This window comes from Oreochromis aureus, linkage group 12 (assembly GCF_013358895.1).
Source record: "Oreochromis aureus strain Israel breed Guangdong linkage group 12, ZZ_aureus, whole genome shotgun sequence".
Classification (NCBI taxonomy): Eukaryota; Metazoa; Chordata; class Actinopteri; order Cichliformes; family Cichlidae; genus Oreochromis; species Oreochromis aureus.
The window spans coordinates 38,855,415-38,883,329 of record NC_052953.1 but is presented as its reverse complement, the minus strand read 5'-3'; the positions used below and the strand labels follow the sequence as shown (position 1 = coordinate 38,883,329).

General features: G+C 38.2%; 1 protein-coding gene across 3 annotated transcripts in view; it reads left to right on the top strand.

The window, feature by feature from the left end:
* Positions 1–27,129, top strand: part of fkbp15b (FKBP prolyl isomerase family member 15b) — a 39,510-nt gene extending 12,381 nt beyond the window's left edge. For 2 of the 3 annotated variants that reach the window (XM_031749807.2, XM_039620614.1), the window contains 17 exons: positions 7,763–7,847; positions 7,924–8,024; positions 8,157–8,226; positions 8,339–8,448; positions 8,561–8,659; positions 8,780–8,874; positions 9,471–9,573; positions 11,642–11,813; positions 13,504–13,640; positions 13,788–13,943; positions 14,046–14,198; positions 14,652–14,744; positions 15,064–15,177; positions 17,180–17,287; positions 18,649–19,316; positions 26,304–26,412; positions 26,597–27,129. In XM_031749807.2, coding sequence (XP_031605667.1) covers positions 7,763–7,847; positions 7,924–8,024; positions 8,157–8,226; positions 8,339–8,448; positions 8,561–8,659; positions 8,780–8,874; positions 9,471–9,573; positions 11,642–11,813; positions 13,504–13,640; positions 13,788–13,943; positions 14,046–14,198; positions 14,652–14,744; positions 15,064–15,177; positions 17,180–17,287; positions 18,649–19,316; positions 26,304–26,412; positions 26,597–26,674 — 2,451 coding nt within the window. In that variant the 3' untranslated portion in view covers positions 26,675–27,129. The remainder of the gene's footprint in view (positions 1–7,762; positions 7,848–7,923; positions 8,025–8,156; positions 8,227–8,338; positions 8,449–8,560; positions 8,660–8,779; positions 8,875–9,470; positions 9,574–11,641; positions 11,814–13,503; positions 13,641–13,787; positions 13,944–14,045; positions 14,199–14,651; positions 14,745–15,063; positions 15,178–17,179; positions 17,288–18,648; positions 19,317–26,303; positions 26,413–26,596) is intronic. The other variant, XM_031749808.2, reaches the window with a different exon arrangement.
* The last annotated feature ends 786 nt before the right edge of the window (positions 27,130–27,915 follow it).

The following is a 27,915-nucleotide window of genomic DNA, read 5'->3' as shown; positions in this document are numbered from 1 at the left end:
CTATCTTTGCTAATGACCACCGCCCTCCTGTAGGGCCGGTGTAATGTTTGTAGCTGTAGTCCACGAGGTAGGGCAGGTCATCTACTAATCAGAAATCCCTGCCTGCTCCAGTCTCCATACCAAACATCCCTTGGCAAGATACTAACCCAGTGCTCTGCAATGGATGTGTCAAGAATACGTGTATAAATGTTAGCTAGAAAACACTTGCTGCCAGTATGCTGGGGTTCTTACTGGTGGATGGGAGGGTTGCTTCTTCATGTTTTCGGGTCATGGAATGGGTCCTGACTGTCATTTGCACTTTATTTACTATATTTACTATTATTAGGGTTGTTATTATTAGAAGTATTAGTGATATTAGTGTTATTAGCAGTAGCTGTTTTAAAGACTTGGTGTTTAAGCTTCCCATGACAGGCCAGCCTTCATTTTTTTCATATGCAGAATGGTATGGTAAAAACTTCATGTCAGAAAGTCTCCGAGGTTGTTCATTGGCCCTCACAGCTGATTTAGATTAGGAGGCTATTTTTTGCAAAAAAACAAAAGAAAATTAGCCCAGTGCTTTAATTGTTTAACTTTGCCTGTACAAAACCCACAAATGCCGTATACAGGAATAAAATGGCTCCTAGCTTCTGTTTTCACAAAAGATGAAACTTTATTGTGCTCTATATTTCTTGTTACTGTACTGAATGCATGTCTCCATGGATGTGCACAAACACAAATGTTTGGATGTTTTTATGTTTGTAAACATTTACATGTTTTTTTTTTCCTTTCCTTTATTAATAATATTTAAAACATTTATATGGTTAAAATAGTGTTTTATGTTTGTCTTTAGCAATAGAAAACAGTATGTATGAGTCATTTAAATTTCAGATTAGATTGATTTTACAAAACCGCCATTGTAACCATATTTTTAATACGACTAATAACGAATAACTAATAATAAGTATCTTTGTATATATATTCATACAGTTAGTTCTGGAACATCATATCCTGAATATTTCATTGATGCAAATGGTGAAAATCATAACATGAGTAACATTGTTGATGGGTTCAATAAATTTTTTATAAATGTTGGCCCTGAACTAGCAGCGGACATCCCGTGTCAAAAAAATGAAAATATCAGTAATATAAAATCAAATCCTTTTTCACTGTTCCTCTCAGCTACAAATGAGCAAGAAGTAATAGATATCACATTAAAATGTAAAAGTAAGTCTTCAATGGATTATCACGACATAAATATGTCTGTAGTTAAACAGGTTATTCTGAATATTTTTTTTATTTTTTTTTTTTATTATAACCTTTATTTAACCAGGAAAATAATCCCATTGAGATTAAGAACCTCTTTTTCAAGGGAGTCCTGGCCAAGAGGCGACAACACGTTAAAAATTACAAAGTTACATACATATTGTAAAATAACAATTACATTTTAAACAACAATTTTCTCTGGCTCTCTCAATCTAGACTTAAAAGCATTTAATGAAATAAGATCTGCTATCTTCCAATCTTTTTGCATCTTGTTCCATGTGGATGGGGCAGCATAACTAAAAGCCCTCTTTCCCAGTTCAGTTCTGGCAAATGGAACATTAAGCAACAAAAGATCGCTTGAACGCAAGCTATAGGAAACAGTGCTTTTCCGTGTGAGCAGATCACAAATGTAAGTGGGCATTTGACCAAGCAGGGCCTTATAAATAAAGATGCACCAGTGAGCAAATCTCCTGGAGGACAACGAAGGCCACCCCACACGAACATACAGATCACAACAATGGGTCAAAGCCCTACAGTTTGTAATAAACCGTAAAGAAGCATGATATACTGAATCGATCTTATGAAGACACTGGGCAGAAGCATTCATATACAGCAGATCACCATAATCTAAAACAGATAAAAATGTAGCATTCACAAGACGCTTTTTTGTCTCAAAAGAAAAACAAAATTTGTTTCGAAAGAAAAATCCCAATTTTAATTTGAGTTTTTTCACAAGATTGTCTATGTGAGGTTTAAAGGTCAAAGAATCATCAATTAGGAAGCCAAGATATTTATACGTATGGACCACTTCTATGAGGTCACCCTCAAGAGTGGACACCACAGGGACAGTTTGAGGAGAAGTCTTCATGTTTGAAAACAACATTAGCTTGGTCTTATCAGCATTAAGAACCAATTTCAGCTCCAAAAGTGTGTGCTGAACCACGTCAAAAGCTTTCTGCAAGGATTGTATTGCTTTTTCGAGGTTTGAGCCAAAGGAATAAATAACTGTGTCATCAGCATAAAAATGCATACTGGCATTGGACACATTTTGTCCCAAGTCATTTATATACATGATGAACATCAGAGGCCCTAAAATTGAACCCTGTGGCACCCCAGTGTGAATATTCAGAAATTCTGAGCACAGATTTTCACATTTAGTGCATTGAGTCCTGTCACTCAAATAATTAGTAAACCAGGAAACAACATGTCTAGACAGCCCTAACGAGAGCAGCCTCTGCTTTAAAATGGCGTGATCCACAGTGTCAAAGGCTTTTGATAGATCAATAAAAAGAGAAGCACAGTGCTGCTTTTTATCGAGAGCAACAAGTATGTCATTTATCACTTTTGTGGCAGCCGTGACAGCACTATGCTGCTTTCTAAACCCAGATTGTAGTTTTGAAAGAATTTCGTTAGACTACAAGAACTCTTTTAATTGCTCACTAACAAGAGATTCAAGGACTTTTGCCAAAACACACAAGTTTGATATTGGCCTGTAGTTAGTCAAAATGGCCGGGTCGCCTCCTTTTAATATTGGCGTAACAAAAGCAGACTTCAGACAAGTGGGATTTCATTATTCTGAATTGAAAGATTAAAAAGGATCGTAAGAGGTTGTGCAATATAATCAGCTGCTATTTTCAGAAAATAGGGCTCTATTAAGTCAGGGCCTGGGGGTTTCCTTTGATCTAAGGCTTTAAGAGCTTTATGCACTTCCTGGACAGAAAAAGGAGAAAACTCAAAAAACTCACCAGAATATATTTGGGGTTCTATGCAAGGAATCGTGGGGTAGCTCCCACAGTATTAAATAGAAACCCAGCATCTACGGTGCTTGTTAAAACTGTTTAAGACCTCATGCCTGTCATAAACTGGGACAGAGTCTTTCAGAATAAATTTTGGAAGAGCCTGTGATGTTTTATTTATAGATAAGGACTTAATTACTTTCCAAAATTTCTGAGGGTTATTGAGATTTTCTGAAGTAACAGATAAATAATATTCTGATTTAGCCTTCTTAATAAGTGTCGTACATTTATTTCTTAATTTCCTAAAGTCTAACCAATCAGTCAGGGAATCGCTTTTTCTAGCTTTTGCCCATGCCACATTACGCTGGTGGATAGACTCTGATAGTTCCGATGAGAACCAAGGGTTTTCCCGTCCCTTAACCCTAAATTTTCTGATAGGTGCATGCTTATTTAAAATCTTCATAAAAATTTCTTTAAAATAATTCCAGGCCAAATGAATGTCTGGTATCAGATTCAGGTATTCCCAGTTTGCCATAGACAAATCATAATGAAACGCTTGCTCATTAAATATTTTAAAATTTCTTTTATAAATAATACGCGGTTTACATTTAGGGATTTTAGTGTTCCTACAGGTAGCAACTACACAGTGATCGCTTAAATCGTTACAAAACACTCCTAACGACAGAAACTTATGAGGGACGTTTGTTAGAATTAGGTCAATCAAAGTAGATTTATCAGGACTCTTTATATTTGGCCTTGTAGGTAAGTTGACCAACTGGGTAAGATTAACAGAGTCACAGAAGGATTTAAAATCATCAGATACTATATTCAACCAGTCCCAGTTCAAGTCTCCTGCCATTAGAAGTTCATTGTATTTTAATTTAGACAGAAGATGTTTTAGAGACAATAAGGTTTCCTTTACAGCAGACGGAGGCCTATAGCACCCAACAGCTGTTATAGATAGAGACTCTACTATTTTAATATCCAAAGCCAAGAATTCCATTTGTTTAGGAATAGATACAGATAAAACAATGGATACTTCATATCTTGACTTAACATAAATTGCTACGCCTCCACCTTTCCTAGGCCTATCTGTGCGATAAAGATTGTATCCCGTTATGTTAATGTCATCATCTGTAATAGATTTGGACAACCAAGTTTCGGAAATAATCACAATATCCGCGTTTGTTGATTTCACCCAAATTCTGACCAGGTCCATCTTATGTAATAAACTGCGTACATTTAAATGAACACATTTTAACCCTGGCTGAGATTTAAAATCAGCAGGGGTCTGGACACTTTTCAATTCAGGTCCAGGATTTGATTGTACATCTCCAGATATAAGTAAAAGTAAAACAATCATCATTAACCTTCGTTTCATATTACATTTAAAAGCATAACCATACTTTGCAGATGTTGACAGCAAATACTGCTTTTTCTTAAATGAAAGTGAAAGTTTATACAAAACAAGGGAACCTTGTAATTTGGGTAATACTTCATATCGATTTAAACTAGCAACCAGAGCCAGTTGAAACGTTGGTAATTCCAGATGCACTGCTACAGTTGACCTTGTGCCACTGAAATAAGTTTCACCCATAATCAACTCGTGTTTTGCAGTTCTCACCCAAGGAGCACCGCAATGTCCAAAGTCCCAAGCCACGAGTACACACAATAAAACTTCGATGAGTGTCCTCGTCTTCATAATGATAGCCCAGAGTCCAAAGAAAAAAGGCTAAATAAAAACCAAAGATTCAGAAAACAACAACATAATGCCTTTGTCCAAAGATAATATTGCTAGTCCCTTAACACAGTGGTTCCCAAAGTGTGGGGCCCGCCCCCTAGGGGGGGCGCAGAGCTATTGCAGGGGGGGCGCGGCATGAAAAGGGAAAAAAAAACAAAAACAAAAACAACGCTTGGACACTGCTAGCACGGGGCGCCCACACAAACGCAAAGCAGGAGATGAAGCATCGCTGAATATGTTTCCAAACCAACTTCCTTCCAAGCCAAAGACTAGAAAATATGGTGAAGCATATCTTCCCTTTGGCTTCACCTGCACAAGTGCTGAGGTAGGTCTCCCTGCAGAATTAGTTTTCCCTGCATCGGGACCCATTTTGTAGAGGGTTTTTTTGAAAAATGTATTGATAGCAATGTTGAACATTATTACACAGGAAAAAAAACAACTACATGTAAAATAATCACACCGTGATGCCTCTGCCTTTCTAAATGCAGGGACAGTAATGGCCTGTATATGTAAGCCTGTAAAACCTGAAGATAGTCAGATTAACAGTAACAGTATTTTGTCTCTATCTGCCATTCTGCAATTCATCTCATGTAAACAATAACGTGGCGCACAGTGTGACGTGAAAAAGGCACATACCTTTGATATTGCATGACGAACTCTGTATTCCTTGTCCACACGTAAACGCAAAAAAAAGGAGTTTTAAAAAATCTCCGTTCTCGGTGATTCGATACGCCGTTTACATGTGCCCGAAACAGCTGCGCGTTCAAAAATACCCGTGTAGGTGCGGACGGAGCGTAAAAGAGTTGGTAGTTTATTTTCTTACTACCTGTAATTTATTGCAGATTATTTGTGTTTGCTTAATTGTTTAATAAATGTTTGAGGTGTGAAATAAACCGCAATGGAGCAAAAATATGGGTGTGTGTGGTTGAAGGATGTGTTTGTGCGTGTGCGCGCGTGCACGCGCGGGGGTGGGGGGGCGCGAACATTTTTCTTGTTAAACAAGGGGGGCCCAGCAAAAAAAGTTTGGGAACCACTGCCTTAACATATGTCTGTAATTTATCATTTCAGTCCGGTTGTTTTCCAAAAAAAATGAAAATTGCGAAAGTAATACCACTATACAAAAGTAATGACAAACACAGTTTTACCAATTATAGGCCTATTTCTCTACTGCCTCAATTCTCAAAAATTTTAGAAAAACTTTTTAATTCAAGATTAGAAAAATTCCTTGAAAAACATCAAATAATAAATGTTGGTCAGTATGGTTTCAGAACGCAAAGAACCACTTCAATGGCGATAATTGAGGCAGTAGAAGAAATTACTAATGCACTGGATAAAAATAAATATGCAGTTGGTATTTTTGTTGATCTCAAAAAGGCCTTCGACACAATCAATCACTCAATTTTATTGGATAAATTGGAAAGATATGGTATTCGAGGGAAAGCTGGTAACTGGTTAAAAAGTTACCTAACGGGTCGGGAACAATATGTTAGCATAGGGCATTACCACTCAGAAAAACTTGATATTACATGTGGTGTTCCCCAAGGGTCAGTGTTGGGACCAAAACTTTTCAATGTATACATAAATGATATTTTTGATGTTTCTCAAGTACTTAAACTCATACTGTTCGCAGATGATACCAACATATTTTTCAGTAGCGATGATTATACTGATCTTGTAATGACCGTAAACAGGGAGCTAAAATTAATAAAAAAATGGATGGATATAAATAAATTATCATTAAATATAAATAAAACTAAAGCAATGTTTTTTGGTAATTTAAAATATAATATAGAATTACCAATTATTATTGAAGGTGTACCAATTGATAATGTGAGTGAAAACAAATTTTTGGGAGTCATAATTGATAACAAAATTTCATGGAAACCCCACGTCAGACACATAAAAACCAAAATTTCCAGAAGCCTCGCAGTTTTGAACAAAGTGAAACCATACCTTGATAAAGATGCACTTCGTACTCTGTACTGTACCCTGGTCCTTCCATATTTTACATATTGTGTGGAAGTGTGTGGAAACACATATAAAAATACAACCAATCCATTAGTCACAGTACAGAAACTAGCACTGCGTATTATTCACAAGGCTGGTTATCTAGATCATACTCACAAACTCTTTCTTCAGGCAAAGTTACTTAAATTCCAGGATCTGGTTAATTACAATACATCCATAATCTTATACAAAGCCTTTAATAAACTTCTACCTGCAAATTTACAAACTATATTTGAAATTCGAGAAAGGGCTTATAATGTGAGAGGCTTCGGAGAATTTAAATTACCCAGAACTCGAACAACCCGTAAAGGGTTTTGTGTGTCTGTATGTGGTGTGAAAATCTGGAACAGTCTGAGTTTACAACTGAAACAATGCAAAAATATTCATAGATTTAAATTCCTCTACAAACAGTTGGTCTGGTCACAGTATACTCAATGATGGTTTTGGTGTGCTCTGTAATGTCTGTTCTCTTACCATTGCTGGTATGGATTCCAAAAAAAAAAAAAAAAAAAAAAAAAAAAAAAAAAAAAAGTGTATGTATGTACATATGTGTGTGTGTAGATGTGTGTTTGTTACTATGTAATTATTATTGCCTGTTACCTGTGGTAATGCAATTTATAATTAATATATTTTGTATTCAGTTATGAAGGTTCTATTTGTTGTTTGCGAGCTGCCGTTGAGATGCCCGGGGCTGTTGATGTGTTGTTTGGTTTGCAATGATGGGCGTAGCTGTGGGAAGCTATTGTTTTTTGTTGATGAGTGAGTATAGGGGTGGGATTTAATAAGTTTTCTTCGTCCCACTCCTTTTCAGGTAAATTTTGTTTTTTGTTTTTGTGCACTTTATGTTTAATATATGTATTTTGTTGTGCCTGAAATGAACAAATAAAAAATAAAAAAAAATAAAAGAATGCTCTTAACACTTTGTCTTTATTGATTTTTAAGTCATCTTGTTGATGTCTTAAATTAAAAAGACATCACAAAAAATGTTTTCTGGCATCATCATTGTGAGTTCACACTGCTGTGCATTTATCTTCAGGACACCAGTGGCAGCAGAGCAAAGGATCATCCCGTAGTTTCATCTCCAGTGCCGATCACCACTGCTCCTGCAGCTGCTGCACATGGTAAACTTCTTGTCTTACTCATCCGTCAGTTCTTTCTTCCTGCTGTATCTGTAAAATTGCAGTGTTTTTCTTGCAGTACATCCTCATCCTCATGCTGCTCCAACCTCCGCCTTACTTCCTGTTATGAGCACTGTTACCGCACAGCCTGGACTGCCAACCAGCAGCCATGTGTTCCAGGTGTAGCATCACCACTGTTTGTACTAACTTAATATTTTTTTAATACATGTTGGAAGAATTAGTGGCAGAGATGGTAAATTTGTCTTTATATCAGTGCATTACATTGTTTCAAAGCCGTGCTCCTACACACAGACTCCTCTGGCTCCATCTCCACTGCAGCCTGTGGGCCAGGTCTACCCTGCACCAGCTGTCCCATACATGGGTAAGATTCAACCACCAGGAAGCCACTAGTTCATTTGATGATCTCATGATAATAATGCTGGATGCAATGGTTCCGAATTACACACCCTTGTGTGCTCCTGTTGTTTCTCAAGGCTCTGGGGATGTGACTTCCTTCTTGATGACTGAGGCCAGACAGCATAACACAGAGATTCGCTTAGCTGTCGGAAAAGTAGGAGATAAAGTGGATCAGCTGGCTTCAAAGGTACACACTAAAATGGTACAAAATCATTTAGCAGCTTAAATGGAAAGCAGAAACATTTGATTTCTTTTTTCTTTTTTTTCTTTTTTTCTTTCTTTCCTCAAACTCTTAACAGATCGATGATCTTCATAGGCAGGGGGGCCTTTCCACAGGTTTGTCTACTGTGTCGATGGAAACCTCCATGATCTTGCACAATATCCAAAGAATTGTTCAGGTACATGCAGCAGCAGCAGCACAGTGCTTTACAGAGGCATTGTTAACACCCCACCCCCCCACCCCCAAGCTCATATTTTATATCATCTATAGATGTTCTGAGCACTTATTTTGTTTTCAGGAAAATGAGTGTTTAAAAAAAGAAGTGTTTGAGAAAAGTTCTCGCATTGAGGAGCAAAACCGTAAGATCGGAGATCTCATCAACCAGAACCAGAGGTGGGTGGAAAGAACTAAGAATTAGGCACAGATATGGGGCAGCCTAAAGTCAAAGTCTCTTTTAGATGTTCAGATTCTTATTTCTTGCACAGTGCCATCAGGGATCTTGACAGTAGGGTTCAGCTGATTTATAGACTGAATTTTGAAGCCTGTTTGTTAAGTGTGTGGCTGCTTGATTTAGCATTGTTATAAAAAAGGATAAATTCCTTGACGCTGCAGTTGTTATGAAACTTTATAGAAACAGCAAAAACGATAACAATTTAAAACAAACGCAGCTTTTGTACCGGGCTGTAATTCAGGCTTTTTAATGACATAAACCTGGATATTTTAATATGAGGTAGAAGGAGACTGATTCACTTTAGTCAATACCACTAGGTTTCAATGTAATGCAGTTTTTAACAGCTCAAAATGGGTTACTTCTAGTTCTAATGTTTAGTTGTCTGTCTCTCTGTCATGTTGCAATTTGATCTTAACAGTAACCAAGCAGTCCCATATAGCCTAAAGAAAGCACGAGGGAAGCTTTGAGCCTGAATCTGCTTGATGCAGATGTGTGAAATGGGTGGTGGTGTGATTTTTTTTATTTTCTTTTTTTTCAGGTATATGGAGCAGAGTCACCTGATGCTGGAACAGAGGAATGACTCCCTCAAGTCATCCAGTGAACAGAACCAGGCGAGACTGCTGCAGGCTGAGCAGGACAAGGTGAGTCTTTTTGGTCTTTAATGAAACAAATAAGGCTGTTGGCTAATTTTTTGATGTTTGTGGTGACAGACTTCCCTTTTAGTGAACGGACTAAAAACTTAACAGGAGATGTGTTGGACTTAAAGTGGTCACATGCAGCATATTACAGAGTCTGCTGATTTTGTGGCTGGCAGCTGCGGGTCTTCACAATTGAGATTTAAAGTTGTTTTTTTTTTGTTTGTTTTTTTTAAATGTCACTCATTATTAAGAAATAACAAAGTGAAACATTCTTGACCATTCTGGCGTTTCTGATTTCTACCTAAGATTAAGTTTCATTACTAATGAAATAGTCAGGGCTCCTTTTTCCGTTGAAGACACAAAAAATGTTTGAAATAAACCAAGGTAGAAAATGTCATCTTTATTTTAGTGTAACTGTGTTGCCATTTATTTTCTCTATTCAATGGTAATACAGATATATAAGGAAAGACTCTTTTTAGAGACTATTAGAGCGTTTACTATGAACAAATAAACAGGAAAGTTATATAATTATATATAATTAAAGTCTTTTTAATTATAGGATCAGTATTTGGCCCACTGCTTTTTATTCTGTATCTGGCTATCATAAAACATTAAAAACTTAAACTAAATTTAAAAAAAAAAATTTTTTGATGTGGTGTGTAACTTGTTTGTTCGTATTCAATGTGTGGTATTCGTCATTTGTCTTTCAGTTGTCTGCCCTGCCTGACTGACTGAGTAACGTACTTATACCACAGGTTGTGTTAGTTTTGGGTTAGATAGCCATGACTTTGGACACGCTTTATTCCTATCATAAAGGTTTTCAGAAGAATCAGGTTGTGACAAAGAGTCAGGAGGACTTTCCCTCTCTGTGTGGTCGACATTTTACTCCAGTGAAAAATAGCAATTCCCAACCCGTATGCCAAAATTCAAAAACATTAAGTAGGTTAGCAAAGGGCACAATGAACTGTTCCTATCTAAGTTGTGATGTACTTAAACACGAGTCAAATCATTTGTTCTACAGTTAAAACAAAACATATTACTGTGCAGTACCTCTTGAAGAGTGGTAGCTGTTGTAGTTAATTAAAAACCAACAATGTTAGTTAATATAGTTCCATACAATATCAACCAATTCCACAGAAAGTTCAAGAGGGATGCACTGATTTATTTACATGGAGTGTAGTTGTAATTTTTGTTGTTGTTGTTTTTGTTCTTAAAACCTGAGAATAAATGTTGGTAAACTGTTTCTGATTTTTATTGTGATTTTGTAATTTAATTGCTTGTTAACTGTACAAAGAGTCTGGTGTAAGGTTTAATAACGTGGTGTATTTGTTGATTCCAGCCTGCCTTCTAATTGTGCACCTATAGTTTGTACGTTTGTGTGTCACCAGAAGATTGTTTGTAGTTTTGACTTGGTTAAAGGTTTGCTATCTGCTGATTCCACTCTTTTCCAACTGCTCTTTTCATTGTATTCAAGCTGCAGTGCTGCTCTGAGGAAAAACTCCTATTCACTGCTCTCTCTTCTCAGCATCCTCTGCCTCTGGACCTGGGCTCTGGCCAGGTGAGCCTGTTTCCTCTGTGTAGCGCCACCAGACTGGGGTCAGCTAGAATCTGCAAAATAAGAAAAAGCATCTAGAATTATAATTGATGTTTAAAATACAGGAAGAAAATGCTGCCTAAAGCATTTTTTTTGTTATGCTGTAAGAGAGCGCAGCTGAAAAATTCATAAGACTGTAAAGAGTCATTTCCACGTCATTGCAGACCAGAAAGCACAAACTTTAGCACAAAGAACTGTGAGAACCTCCTATTTCATCCCAATCTGACTGCAGCCACTGGATCACCCTCTTTCATCATCTTTCACTGGCACCTCAACTAACCTTATTTCTTTTTTTGTCCTTCTGCTTCCTTTTCATCAATCAGCGCTCACCATTTTCCTTCCACAGGGACACACTGCTAGCACCAGCAGACACTCATCCAGGCTTGTTTCTTTGTTGTTCCACCATCTCTGTGGCTTTTATTTTTATATAGTGCCACCAGTACATCTTCCCCTCTCACCTCTCGCCAACTCTCTCAGGTTCGTCTAACAGAGGACCTGGCTTCAGCGGCAGCGCGGGTGTCTCAGCTACAGCTTGAAGCTTCAGCTCACCAGCAGAAGGCCGCAGAGCTGCAGGGTAAACTGAGCACAGCACTGCAGGACAGTGAGAGCTGCTGCCAACGCATCGCTGCCCTGGAAGCACAGCTGGAAGGTGGTTGTGTGCTCATTTCAAATACACTTTGTGCCTGATAATTTTAAAACCATTTAACAAATTGTGCCTTTTTATGAATATCAGAATTTTCATTTTTTGGTGGTGCAATCAGAGAGGCTTTAATGCATTCAATACAGAGTCTACCTCCGCAGATATTATATCTATTTTGTTAATTTAACATTAGTTCCCAAAAGTCATCTCAAAGTGCCTGATATTGTGAGGTGATGAGATTACAATTAGCTGAATGCAGTGGGCAAAATATTTACAATAAACCCCGAAAATGAGCTCAACAAAATCCAGCTGCCATACAATCAGAAAGTTTTATCCATGTCTCTCTAAAACATCTTCAACAGAAAAACGTAGTGATGATTTACACAGGTTTAACTGCTTTATTGTCCTGTTGTTTAAACTTGGGGCAGCTGATCCTGAAGCAAGAGATGTTGGACATATTAGACATAACCTGGAAGGATAAGACTAATTTTATTTATAGAATGTACGAATCCTTTCATCAGATGAATACATTTCATACAATTTGAAAGTGAAGAAACAAAAACAACCTGTATAGAAAGGTTTGAGCGCCTCGAGAGAGCGAGAGAGCTCTCTCGCATAAAATTGCCTAAATCTGTAACAAGCTTGTATTATGGATTGTTCGTAGTCATCATTAGGTCTACTGCTAAGATATTAAAATATTCGCCAAATGTTTTCCTAACAATCTGTCTCTGAATCTTAAATTGTCTGACTTAAAGTAGAAGATTTTTTTTTTTTCTTTAACATAACAGTTTCTTCACATTATTATGACAGTTAACAGGAATAGTTGAGGTCACACAGAAGCTTGAAATTGTGTTGTTAGAAAAGGAAATCAGAAACTATGTTTTACTGCAAAACATACAGCAGCCATACTTGCACCACTACGAACAGAAGAAAGCCTGTCCTGTATCCTCATAACATTTAGCACCAGAAGTTTGGGCAGCACGGGGGCACGGTGGTTAGCACTTTTGTTGCCCCACAACAAGAAGGGACTGGGTCAGAATTCTTTCTGTGTGGCGTTTGGATGTCCCCTGTCTGTGTGGGCTTTCTTCGGGTACTCTGGCTTCCTCCAACAGTCCAAAGACATGCAGTTAATGGGGTTAGGCTAATCGTTGATTTTAAATTGCCCATAAGTATGGATATGAATGCTGGCTGTCTCTGTGTTTGCCTAGAACAGACAGATGTCACGGGGGTGGAAGGAGGCTGACCTGTCCAGGGTGTATCTCACCTTTCACCCTATGGAAGCCTGGATGGATAGATGGTTTTGAATTTTTTAATTCTCTTTGAATTCTCCATTCTCCCATGCAGAGAGCCCACGCTTTCCCTTTTGCTGAAATGGAGAACAGCCTCACAGTGTCCTCGTGGTGATTTGGAAAGTTCTTTCCATGCCTTAAATCTTTTGTCTTTCCCATTCCCTGTAAACTTGCGGCCAGAGCTAACCAACCACACAGATATTTTCCCTCCCAACGTTTAAGCTAAGAGTGTTACTTTAACAGAAACATTTCATTACAAAAAATATGCATGTGTGACATCAGCAACAAGAAAATCAAGTCAACCCTGTGTAAGAACATCTAGTGCTACATGAAGAGCAAAGGAGAAAATGTCAGACCATTTTTTTTGAAAGATGGACCAGACTAACCATCTGTGTGTTCATGTATTTCAGAGCTGAAGGAGGAGGCAGAGAGGGTTCAGACTCAGTACCGCTCAGAGAAACAAAGACGCAAAGAGACAGAGCTGAAAGTGAACACCATGGAAGAGGAGCTGCAGGACCTGAAGACTGACAAGGAGAGCCTAGAACGAGTAAGCGGATTTCATTCTTTTGTGAATGAGTTACAGCAATACACAGTCACCATGGAAACAAAAGGTTTTCTGATCTTGAATTAATTATAACAAAAGTTTTTGAAATCAAAAATGGATGTCTGACAAAAAGGTTTGCCTCACATTTAGGTGCTTTCAGAAAGAAAGAAGAAATGGCAGGCGGAGCGTCAGCGTCGGGATGAGGAGGTGGAGGAGCTCCGCAAGAGCAGCCAGCAGGAGCTAGACAACCTCCGAACTCAACTTCGCAAGGCCAGGACTAGCAGTGACAATGCTGCATCGGAACAGGTCACATCTCTGCACCCAGCCCAAGGGCGATCACATCTTCTAAATCGAAACATCAACAGAATGTTTTGTGAACATTAACGTTACTTTACATGCGTATTGCAGCTGTCTCAGCTGCAGGCAGAGCTTGAGCAGGAATGGAAGAGCAAGTGTTCCCAGATGTTGGCTTCAGCTAAAGAGCAGCACAGCAGAGAGCTGGCTGAACTAACAGAGCAGAGAGAGGGTCTGCAGGACAAGTTAACCCAGCTGCAGGAAAAGGTACATGAGATTGTGCTCTCATATCATCTTATGATGTTCATTTTACGCCCTTTGGCACTTCATGTAAAGCACTTTGAGTTGCTTTGTCACTGAAATGTGTTTAAAAAAACAAAAGAACAAAACTTGCCTTACTTTTAAATGAATCTCTTAATTAACGTAGAAATGTGAAAAGTACACTGACCTTTTATAGATTATTATTATCATCATCATCATCATCATCATCATCATCATCATCATCATCATCATTATAACTCATCATTCATTTAGTAACTAGCAAACATTCCACATATATAATATAATACTACCACATCTTTCATTACTGCGGTGTCCTGTGCCACTCGGCAGTAGTTTCTTCAATTGTTCACCTTAAAGTTGAGAAAAGTTTATATTGGGACACGTCCACGTTACATGATGTGGTGCCGAATCATGTTTGAACTCTCTTACTGTCAATAGTTTACAGCTCTGAAGCAACTGAGAGACTCAGAAGAACATAGTCTGCTGCAGCAACACAAGCAGAATGAGGAGTTGCACGCCCTTCAGGAAAAAGTAAGATGGGTGACTGCATTTCACTCATCTTGTCTAACAAGATTAAATATTCATTATTAGACTTCACTTCCCTGGAATATTTAGCCCTTTAACACAGACTGTGCTGGTGCCGAAGCTGTAGCTGAATCTTGACATTTTTACCTGAGGAAAAAGCAGAGCTACACAAAATCCTGGTTTCAAAATTGATGTTAATAAGTGTGGCAGGGATTCCTCTGTTAGTTTCTCTGGGAAGTAACTGGTAAATGCCTGTTATGACTGATTACAACCATACCGTTGTGATTTACATTACATATATTTATGTCATGTTATTCTCTTCAAGTACTCAGCCTTGGAGCAGCAGGGAGTGACTGTAAGACAGAAGTTGCAAAGACGAGTGGCAGAACTGGAGAGCAAACTGGAAGAGCAGGAGCATTCCGGAGACACTGCAGCAGAGGTGAGAAATACAGGAAATCTTTTAAATAGAACAATTAATAGAAGGTGCAGTGCAGCTTCGACTTCATCTGTCATTTTAAGAAGCTATTTAGCTGATAGAAATCACAGAATGAAAATCAGAAATGATCAGCAGTAACTCATTAATGCCTCCAGATGCCAGTGCAGGGTGCCGTAGTCTTAGTTCTCAGTTTGTTTTCCATAAGACGAGAACTGCCTGATGTTTCCAATCCAGTACTGGATTATGATGTTGAGTACGTCATGTTAAGTATAGGCTGAACCATTTTTAAAACCAATTTTATTTATTATATTGATGTGTTGAGAGATACTGTCAGGTATATCTGGTAACTTTACCCACGCAACGTGTACATTATAGAAAATGCTGCATGTTTGGCAGAAACTTGACTTTTTCTACAGGGAATCTTTTTAATGTACAATTTAACACACACACGCAAAGCTGAGATTTAAATGTAAATATAAGCAGAATCCAATGATTTGTAATAACATACAAAAAGTTGTTATGGTAAAAAAAATTCCCAAATAAAGCAAATTGTTTACTCTGCAACATGATTGCATATGAAACGAGCTTCCTAGAGTCTGAGAGAACAGAGTCTTTTAGAAGTAAAGTTGGGGAAGGGTCCCAGACTTTGAGAGGCTGTGTGGGCACATAGTTCAACAGTTTAAAATAATATTTCTACATGCACAACTGTAAAGTATTGGCTGATTTTATAATATGTGTTACAGAATATCAGTAAAAGAATCACAGAGCAGTGTCTGTACACAAGGCACGGCACGTAAAACCCGTATCGAACATTGATGATGTTCAGATCCTGTCACCTCTGTCACACCTGCAAAGGCCCCACTGAATGATATATGTGTGCATACAAGTTATGGAGTAATGTTTGATTTCATCCAGATGACTTGCTTATTTCAGCAAAACAGTAGCAGACCTCATGCTGACTAGTGTGGGAGCATCGTGGGTCTGTGTCGAGTCCTAAAATGATGTGCTTATATAGAAACATTTTGGCCATTATGAACACAAAGCTTTTAAGCTGCTGAGCAGGTAAAATCTGGAAAATATGTCCTGGGAAAATAAAATTATTAAAATCTTCCTGGCATGAAATTTACATTTATATTTAACAAAATCTCTTATATATTTTCAGAGGCCTAATTATAACCTAATTTGATTTAAATGACTAATGTATTGTTTGAAGAGACACTTTGTATAATTAATGTTTAATATCTTGAGATCACAGTTTTTCACAAAGGGTTTGTATCATAAATAATGCTTCAGTAAATACATTTTCTCACTCTGTTTTCTACATAGAATGGAATGAATATCTCCGTCTTTATTATGAGAAGCACACAGTTAGGACAGCAGGTTACGCTAAGAAATCAGTCCTAAGTAGCTGAGACAGAAAAACGTTCTTGAAGTTTCTTCTTTTTAAGTCGCTTTTCATCCATGACCTGGATGACTGAGAACCTTCAGACATATGAGACATCAGGTTCAACAGGAAATCTGAAGTGCTGATTTGCACCATAGTCACTGTTGCATAAAGCTTAGGTCAGAGGAGTGATGGCTCTGCAGCTCTTGTAAAATCAAACATCATTAGATGAAATGTGATGAGTGAATATAGTGAATAATATAGAAAAATAGAGTGAGGAGCATGAAATACAAGATTATGTTCATGCTCCTTTTAACTGAGACAGCATGACAGATCACCATTATAACCTTTCTAGTACATTCTGATCGCTGAATATGATTAATGTGTGATTTTTCTCAAAAGTAGATCTGATTTTGGGACGTAGAGGTTTTTTTTGATTTAGTCCTAATAATACCAAACACATGTTCTCAATCATAATCAGTGGGTTTACTAAAGTGGGTACACATCATGGATCACAGCTGAGGTGAAAGTTTGCTTATTGATATGCGCATTAGTGAGATGCTGTGTGAAGTCTAAGGCCAGTGCATGCTGGGACATAACTCATCGTTTGTGTTTTTGTAGGTGAAGCGTGTGATGAACGGAGTGTTCCACTCACTGCGAGGGGAGTTTGATCTCACTGAATCGTACACCGGCCAGGCTGTGCTGGGGGTGATTGTCACTACCATTAAGGTAAAATCCTTTGTGAAATGATCAGGAGCCACACAGCATTTGAGCGTCAGTCGTAGCGCCTTTATTCTGAAACACTTCCACTTGGGGATGGGTATTGATAAGATTTTCACGATTCCGATTCCATTTTCGATTCTGTTTAACGATTCGATTCTTTATCGATTCTCTTTAAAGGAGAACACTAAGGTCGATTAGCTTAGAACTTTGTTTTATATCTTCTCTTTTAACAAGATAGAAATTTAGGAGTAACATGGCCTTACAAACCCAACAGTGAGATCTTAAGAGATCCACAGCCTACGGCTCGTCAATGGGGTGTCACGGGGTCCCCAGGAAAGAAAACTGTAAATGTAAAATAATAAAATAAATATTCTTCTGTAGCAATAACAAAGTATAACATAAATTATTCTGTAGCAATTACACAAGAATATCCAGTAATGTCCCTGCCTACAATTAAACACATTCACTTACTGAAAATCGGGGGCATCTGCTGTGGCAAATGGGTGCAAGCCTTTGACCACAAACTTAGTCACTGCTCGGTGACATTCGTCTATCCTGGCCTGAAAGGAGAGGCTAACGGTAGACTGCAGCGAGAACTGCCAGCCAGACTCTGTCTCTCTCATCATGGTCACCTAAATGCACAGTAATGGCAGGTTTTGTAATAAGGCAGATCGCGCTAACATAATATGCACTGTTAGTTGATTATTTACCTGCCGTATTAACGGGAGAGGACGTGCAAACGTTACCGCTGCTGCTGGGTTGAGATTCACGAGTCCGGAGCGGAATTAAAAACACGACATTCATTGACGCTGCGCAACGTGGTGACGTCATTCGGGGCGACTAGAATCGATAAGGGAATCGTTTGCAAAAATGGCAAACAGTTCCAAGGAATTGAAACAGTGGGAACCGGTTCTCAACAAGAGCCGGGTTTCGATACCCATCCCTACTTCCACTGCTTCGGCACCTTATGTTTAACTGGGAAGCCAGCTTTGCAGCTCCATCCCACACCACACACACCACTCTTTCCCCACTCCAGACCTAAAAAGGGGGAGAGTTCTTTAGTTCCAGTTCATTGCACCTGTCCCCTCTGGGCACCGCCCCATGAGCTTACCATACCACCCCTCCACTGCAGCAGAGCCAGAGACCACACCACTAAAAATTCAGAGTTCTTGAATGCTTGGACAAATCATATTTTTGGTGTCTTACATCACCACAGGTGGAAAGGCTTTGTTCATTTATCCATATTGTATAATCACAGCACTCATCTCATGATAATGGAAGTGTTTGACTGGCATTTGGTTTTGAATCACAGAATTCTAGAAGCAGACAAAGTAGCCATTAATGTGGTTACTTTTTTTTTCTTCTAGAATGTAACTCTGCAGCTCCTTAGTGCCAAAGGCGGGTCTGCAACAAGACCAATTGCAAAAGATGAGGAAACAGAGGAGGAAGAGGAGAAAGAGGAGCTTGAAAATGTGAAACAACAGGAAGAAGAACCTCATCATAATGTGCACATAAATGGAGAGACAGAGGTCAGAAAGGAAGAGAAGGAGGAGGAATATGTGGCTGATTCAGATTCTCATCAAGTCAGGGAGACTCGGAAGGATCAGGAAGAAGCAGCCGAGGAGACGGTGAGCGAGTTAAACACAACAACTAAGGCAGAACATTCAGAAAGCACAGATATCCATCCAGTTTCAATGACTGAACTCGAATCTGAAGAGATGACAATAACGGCAGCACCAGCAGCAGAGTGCGAGGTACAGGAGGAGGAGGGGCAGCAACCTGCTTCTGAAAGCTCTGCAGAAGATAAAGACACCAGCAAGTCTATGGATCCAGATGAGCGTTCACCTGAGGATGGGCAAGATGCTGTATCAGAAACAAATGCTGCAGTGACCAGCGAGGCATGCGTGGACAGCTTGGAAGAGGATGGACAGCATGTAGGAGAAATAAATGCTGCTTCTCAGAAAGCCTTTGGACCCCCATCCAACCCACCTCCACCACCGAGTGCACTTCAGAACACCTCGGGAGAGGACACAAGGTGAGTACGGGCCATCACAGCTGATGGTAAAGTTACTAGTTTGGTTTTGTGGCTCTGCTTGTCAAAAAAAAAGAAAACACATTGGTCTCACTATAGACTGAGAAGCTGCGTCCATTTTTCATATACACTTCATGCACTGTAAAATATAACTTGTTGTTTCAACTTAAAAATATCAGGTACAGGGCTGCCTTAAAATTTTAAGTTAAGTCAAGAAATAGAGTTTGTTCTTATAACACAACCAATTGTTATCTTAATGAAAAATCACATGTTGTCTAAACTTTCGTCTTAGTTTAGGTGACTGAGATTTGTTAGTCAGTTCAACTCCTTTAATTGTCATTTTTACTTGGGAAAACCCTTTCAGCTAAATTAAAATAATCTATTGTTTAAACTCTTGTCCTAGTTCAGTTGACTTGGGTTTTTTAGTTAATTCAAATACTTTAGTAGTTCTTTTAACTTAGGAATCTATTTTAGCTTAACTAACATAATCTGTTAGCTATATAAGTTGATTTAAGTTTATTAATTAACTGAGCTCCTTAAGGTAGCTGAGTGAACTTGTAAATCAGTTTCATTTTAATTATCAGAGTTGATTGACTGGATGTAAAGAAAAATGTGTATTAAACATCTTAAGTTTTGTTTTGTTTTTAGCTTTCTAACATCCATTTCAGCAAAACTACCTGTTAGGTTTATCTTAGATCTCAGGTTTAAATACCTACATTCCTTTAAATTAATTTTCTGTTGTTTACAGAAAAAAAAATAAAAACCCCACAGATTCCATTAAAGTCTATCTGATCATTTCATACAGAAAGTTTATTTTAAGAACATGACAAGACAATTACTCATGAGCACCCAACATTCACCATTTATTGTGCCATCTTAGTCATCTGAGAAACAGAAAAATCAGTGACGTAGCTCATCAGGCTCACAATCCATCAAAACTCAAAGGCTGCTCCTGTGAAACAATAAATTTGAACTTGGTCTTGAGCCCAGTTTGGGTGAAGATTAAATTCTGACCAATACTCTAGGAGCAGTAGTGATTCTTGTGAAGTAACAACATAAAGTCTGCATTAATGTAATGTATCAACGGGACACTTGCTATTTTAGAAAAGTTATTCTTTACATTTGCAAAATTTTTAAACTTCATTGTGCTCAGTCACACCTGTTAGCATAAAACTTGAAATATTAAAATAGTACAAAACCTTTGATAAGTGACAGTAAAGATCAGTTTATAACAACTAAGACATCAAACTCTTGTATTTGTCTTCGTTTACAATTGCAACAAATTCCACAGAACCAATATCTCTGAAAATGAGTGCATGCTTCTGAAACATTTGATAATATGAATATTTCAGAAACATCAGTTTGAGTCTGCTCAATTGCAAAACAAAGGAAAAACTACTGACTTGCATGAGATAAGCATCTGCAGAGTCCACCATTATATTGTTGTTCACATAAGTTTCTTAAACCATGAACAAATGAGTAATTGTCTAATCTGGAATGTAAAGTGTAGTCATTTAGTGACATACAAAAGTGAGAATGAGAACTTGCAAGAATAAAAAAACAAACAGTAAAATAAAAACTGTCCTTAACACTAAGGAACATACAATTACAGTTCTGCATGGCTTTCTCAAGAGTCTGTTTCTTAGACCATGCACTAGTGAGATGCACTGCCTTCCACCAATGTTCATTAGGATGTTCTGAATGGCTTCAAAGATGTCCTTAAGTTCCTTTGGATAGTCTATGTTGAGGGCAAAAAGAAGGCCCATCAGCATGGAAATGGCACTTGAGACATCCCTCAGATTAGACAGGATTACTGCCGCCTCAAGGACAACCAACACATCGATGATGTCTTCTTCTTTCACCATCGCAATGCCAACTTTCATCCTCTTAGAAAACGTGTCTTCAACACCTGTCGGCTATAAAAGGGTTCAAAGACAAAAAATAAATAAATAAAATTACACAATTACAATTACACAACATTCTTTGTGCTTAAGAATTCATGTCTTTCCAAAGAAGAGCCATACTGATGCCTTGGATGATGGTGATTGGCTTTGGGTAACACTTATTAGTTGTTAAAGTTTTTTCAGAATGAGATATGCACCCCCATGTTACAAATCCATTTCTTGCTTTAAACAAAGACCATGTTCATAAATAACTGAGCATGTCTTCAATTGCAGAATTCAAACAAAATTTTCAATTTAAATGGTAAATGGCCTGTATTTGTATAGCGCTTTACTAGTCCCCTAAGGACTCCAAAGTGCTTTACACATTCAGTCATTCACACACATGGGTGGATGACTGAATCGTGACTCAAGAGTTGACAGTTCGTCTTATAATTGGAAGGTTGCCGGTTCGAGCCCTGGCTCCGACAGTTTCAGTCGTTGTGTCCTTGGGCAAGACACTTCACCTGTTGCCTACTGGTGGTGGTCAGAGGGCCCGGTGGTGCCAGTGTCCGGCAGCCTCGCCTCTGTCAGTGCGCCCCAGGGCGGCTGTGGCTACAATGTAGCTTGCCATCACCAGTGTGTGAATTTAAATCTACTTATGCTAAATATTGGCTGTGCTCTAAACCAAATCTGGCTGAGAATACATGAAATGTGCAAACTGCAGCTACACTACAGGATCAGATTATGGCTCCATAGACAATGCTTCTTCAATCAGTTTATTGATTAAAGTTTATTTTTTCCCCCTATATTAACAGCATGAAAAAAGTGCATATAGACATGGCTGAACAGGTTGCATAATTGGCACTGAATATCAACATCCACCTTTACCCAGCTGCCCAATGACTCTCAGCCAGTAACCTTTAATTGCTTACCCAGTCTGCACAGTCTCTTTTCCAGGGTCCAGGACATTTCACCAAAGTATTGCCCCCCACAGCTGTAGCAGCCACTGCAGGCCCTTAAATATCCTAATATCTCTGCCATTACAATATACAATGTGAGAAATCAAACGTAAAGCTGAAGTGAACAGTACAGCAGCGAAATGTCAAAGACCCTGGTGAAGACATGAATAAACACAAGACACTAATAATATCAATGCTAGCTTGCCAGTTAGTTTCTCTGAAACCCAGACCAAATCCAGTGTCAAAGATCTTGTAATAATACATTTGGTGAGGAAAAAGTACACATGTTATCATGTGGCATCTGTTGTTTCATAGATGCCACATGTTTCATTTAAAATCCACTGTGGTGCTGTCATTATTAAATTTACTAAAAGAAACAATGCTAACCTTCACAGTCTTGAAAAGTGTGTGAGGATCTTCCTTTAGAAAATGAGGTCCTCTGTCCTCTTCCTTTGTGTAGGGCTCTGGTCAAAGAAGTCAAAAACAAAACAAAACATTTTTTAAACAGTGTTTATGAAGCATGTAGACAGCTCCAAATTCACAGCTTTTTGATACATAATTCCATCAATATATGATTATCATTGGAAATTTTGAATCAGGCTTATCAGGACATTCAAGTAGAATATGATATCCAACCTACCACCAATATACACAGATTCTGTAAAAGTTACCACACTAAATGTCCAGTTGTGAAATATGATGACAGACTTTACTTATCAGCTTTCTTTCAATGAGTTCATCAGTTGAACTGGATAACCTAAAACTTAAACAAAGGAGAACATTTCGCAGTTGAACACTTACATCATCACCGAAGCATCTTATGAGCCTAGTTAGCCCTCCTATGCCGCTCTTGATTTTGTACAGCTCCACGAACCTCTCCATAATGGTCAAGCACAGCAAAAGGAACCCTTTCAGATCAACAGATGTAAGACGGGCAAATTCTGCTTCAACCTGAGCAATAGAAGAAGAGGGGTGGAGAGTACAGGCAGAAAAAAAGATTCTTTGAGACCCAAATTTAAGCAAACAGTCATCTGAGGCCCATTAGAGAAAACACAAACACACAAAAGCAAACAAACAAAAGATGCACTTTACCTGCCGTTCAGCAAACAAGGAAGTTCAGAGAACAATAAGCTCTGTCTTGAAATCTTTTAAAGTAGAATGATTGTGAAAATGACTTATGTGATGTAAAACTTTAGTAAACGTGCGATTAAAAGAACACTGAGTAAAAAGGACAAGTAACAATTTCCTTATTCCTCAGATGTTTACCTTGATGAGCAATACTGTTTTAGTCCAACTGCCTCATTAAAGTTACACAACAGGCTTTTTACATTAAAGCCAGCAAGTCCATTACATACTCCCTTTTAGATCTGAAATACTGTGCACATTCTGTGTATATGTAGTGGACAGCAATTTACCCAAAAGAGTGCAAAGTTTGCAAGTCCACCTCATTTAAATGACAAAGACAGATGTGATCATCTACACCTGTGAAAATAAATTAATGACAAACCTGCAGTTATGGATGTTATTACAACCACAAGAACCTAAACAGTCTGCTCCATTGCTTTTGTTAATGAATCATTTGTTGGTAACACATCTGAATATTTAGTTTATGCCACCTGCATGTGATCATCAATAGTGCCATATTACTTCTTAAGAAGTACCCTGACACTACAATCTTTATATCATTTGTTCTACAGAGCTATTAAGTTACAATATAATCTGTGGTGTTTCCAGTATGACAAAATGCACAAATTGTAACTTACCATTTGACTCCACTGACAAAAATAAATCCCCAGCATCAAGTTTGGCTTCACAGACCTAAAATAAGTAAAATAAAAATATATGTTATAATTATATTGTTTTCACCATTTATTCATGTTTGCTAATTTTCTGACATAGAAACAATGTTAGTTTTGTTACAATACAGAGAATACAGTTTAATTAAAAGGTAAATTATGCAAAAAAAAAAAAAAAACTTCTGCAGTATACCATGCCAAAAATCAGTGTCTCTGATGCCAATTATTTTATCACTACAGCTCTTTTAGTATGGAAACTCACACAATCTGGTCATACTGATCACAAGAGTTCAAAAATAAGTCAAAATAGTGAGCTGTTGTTAAGCATAAAGCATTTCAGGGTAACAAATAACTGCACAATAGAATTAAAGCAAAAAATAAACACACTGGAGGACTATCTGATAAAAACTAATATAATGCTGGTTTGTAGACCATATTTTGTCTCAGTCCACTCTTGCAGCTTAGCATGCAGCAGTTAATAACAACTTAAGTGATTACATAGGGGTAAACAGATGACAACAAGCATCGGAGTCCTGCCAAAAGTTCTTTTGAACCCAGCCAGTTATTGGAAATATTGCCAAAATGAACTTCCACCAAAATACAACAGCCTGTGAACTTGAAAGAAATTTACAAGTACAGAGACAATATGAAATAAGCTTTATTAATTAGCTGAGTTAGCTTGCTAATATCGCAACAGTGGTTGAGTGCACAACCTTAAAGCTAGCGGCACAATACTTGTGATTTGGTCAGTGCCACATTAAACCCATAAAAAAGGCCATGTGTCAGTTTATTAGGTCAAGTTTGGTCATGACACACAAGCTGGACCTTGTCGGCTAAAGTTACATTAGCTAAAGCAAACATTTCGGTAAAAGAAAAACACACATCATGCCATAAATTCAAAACATGTTCCAACTTTTGTATCTCTCTTTCCTTATAGTTATAACCAATGTTACTCACCTTGAAAGCATATTCCAAAGAAGACGATTAGAAAACGTCCAAGTAAAGTGAGCATGTCGTTAACCGCCAATTCCCCATGATGCACCTCGGTAGCAGTCACGTGAGGCAGTTTTGAATCCTGCTGTGCTCAACTTACCCACATTGTCAAGTTCACATAAGTTGCTGATTTAGCTGGACATGAGTTTTCAAGTTAGCTTTTTTTGGTGTAATTGGGACGTTTTTAACTTGTAATTCTATGTTATAACAACAACTTCAGTCATCTATCGTCAAACTGATATAGAATAATATGTTGAAATAACAAACATCTAGAATTACATTTTACAGTGTGGTTAATGTTATTCCAGCCAATAACAACAATATGTTTCAATATAAAATTATACACACAGGACAGAGTGAACATCATTCTGATACGTGGTTGCTTTAATTGTACAAAGTCACCTTTTTAGACTGTAGTGGCAAACAGCTGTCAGTAATACTGAAAAGTTTATCACTGGAAGCCAATGAATAATGTAACGTTAAGCGCATATGGTGTGTTAAGAAGTCTGAAAGGCTAACAAAAGACTTGTAACTTCGAACATATTTATGTCCTCATTACTACTGACATGCCCTCTTGCTAACTAAGGCTACGTTCACACTGCAGGCGAAAGCGCATCAAATCCGATTTTTTTGACCCTATGCGACCCGTATCCGATCATGGTATGACTGTGTGGCACAAATCTGATATTTTCAAATCCGATCTGGGTCACTTTCGTATGTGGTACTGAATCTGATACATATCTGATGTTTGAGAAAGCGACTGCTGTTTGAACGGTCATGTCACATTAAATCCGTCTTTTACGTCACTGACACAAGACAGACGCCAATTATCAGCGCCGGAGAAGACATCGTGAACGCTTCCTGGCCATCCAGTGTAGATGTTAGTGAAACTGTTGGGAAGACAGTGTGAATATTTTATTTGTACTGTATAATCTGCAGATTCTTACAGAAATCTGCAACTATCCTTTGAAGCACCGCTCCTCTAAAACAGCAATAAGGATCATTATTAGGTTATTTACATTATTATGTAAATAACAGAATAATTTAAAGCAAAAATTGGGAAATGTAAAGTCTGAAGTCTTTATATTAAGGGTCATCAGTCAAACAATATTGTTTGCTCTGGGTCTAAACAGAGCGCGTTGTGTGTGACGTCTTCTTTTGCGCATGCGGGCCGCTTTGAGCGTTCACACTAGAGCGCGTTTGCTGTCACATTTTATTTGCAGTGTGAACAAGCAGACAAAAAAAACAGATTTGATCAAAAAATCGGAATTGAGCATGTGAACGTAGCCTTAACGCTCATATAAACTCTATCCTGCTGGCTTTATTGCCTCGCCCCACTTCTTTCTGCTATTCTCTCAGTCTGACTGGGAGAATTGATGAGGAAAATGGAGAGGAGCCATTTTTCCAGAACACAACTCCTGCCAATCCCCCCGCAGCACCCAGCGAGGAGGAAGAGGAAGAGGAGATGGTAAGGAAGGATCTGTAGAGTTCAGGCAAAGCTCTCAGATTTGATTGAGCGCTTTTAACTCATCCCACTAAACCCAGCCCTTCCCCTCTGTGTTGTGTCAGAGATGTTATAGCACTTGGACAGTATTTGTGATTTTCTTCTTCTTCTTTTTTTTTTTTTTTTTTTGCCTCTGCTTTGTGTCCAGAGCCTAAAGGGGCGTCCACCACCTGCTCCTCTGTTTGGTGATGATGAGGATGATGATGATCTGGACTGGTTGAACTGACATGGAACCAGAACACTATTAGTCTGCGTCTTTTAATTTTCAAAGCTACAAACACTGCAAGGTGTACCAGCTGTGTCTCCACGGTAGAGCCGTGAAGGCGAAAGAGAAGCTTCTGCTGATGGACTGGGCAGAGGACGGTCAGCCTAGCTCTGCAGCTCTGTGTGATCCTGGCCATTGATCGGCTGCTGCAGACAAAGCAAAGATTCAGTCTTGAAAGCCTGTAATTAGAGGAATCTAATGAAATACCTTTCTGTACTTGTTTAATAACAGTTGATGATGCAATCAGTTCAGTCCCAGATTTTAATGTGGCAGATTCGCTTGCAGGAATAAATGATTTCAGACTGTACTAACTTAGTTTTTAATCACAGTTTTAAAAACTGAACTTTTACATACTTTTGTTAAGCTGATATTAATTTCAAAAAATAAATGATCAGAGATATGTGGCCTTTATTGACTCTCTGGTTCATTGCTGTGTGTTTTACAATTTTACTGTTAAGTAACTGTTTAAGTTCAGTCCTGGCTATTTCAGGAACATTCACTGAAGTGAACATCATCCTTTTATTTACCTATAAAAACTATTGATTGGTTATAAGTTAAAGCACAAAGCATGATTACCTCTTTAGTGGGATGTCTGCCAATAACCAGGAGAGGGAGCTCTAGACCCAAGGAAAGCTACACTGCTGCTGAGTAACTGAAGGCGTCATCAGGCTGACGAGCAACCTGTAGGAAAATGTGCGCTCGGTGTCAAATGAAAGGTTGCAGGAATTAGTGAATTCAATTCAAATCTGAGGAAAGCCAAAAATTCCTAGTTTTCCTTTTTGCTAGTTTTAGTTGGCGTGAAGTGGACCTTTAATACATTTAGTCTGTTAGGGGTTCCAATGTTAGCCTGTGGAGTGTTTTCAGTGCTCCAGTACAGCAACTTATATTTAAATCTAGCAGCTTTAAATTCCATAAAAATATGGAAAGAAAAAATATATACACACACATATATACATATATGTATATATAAATGAATGAGTTCTGAGTAGTTATTTCCAGTGGGATATAGCTGTCAAATTTTCATTGGCTCATTGTTTTAAGTACAGTTAGTGACTTGGTATTTTTTCAAGGCTAACATTCAGATTTTTCCCAACATAAAAACATGTGGGACTAATAAACTGAATCTAGCTTTGATGTTACAAGTCCTCAGAAAAAGCATTTTTTTTAGCCTTGCTTTCCCATGAAATGTTAAGCATCAGGCA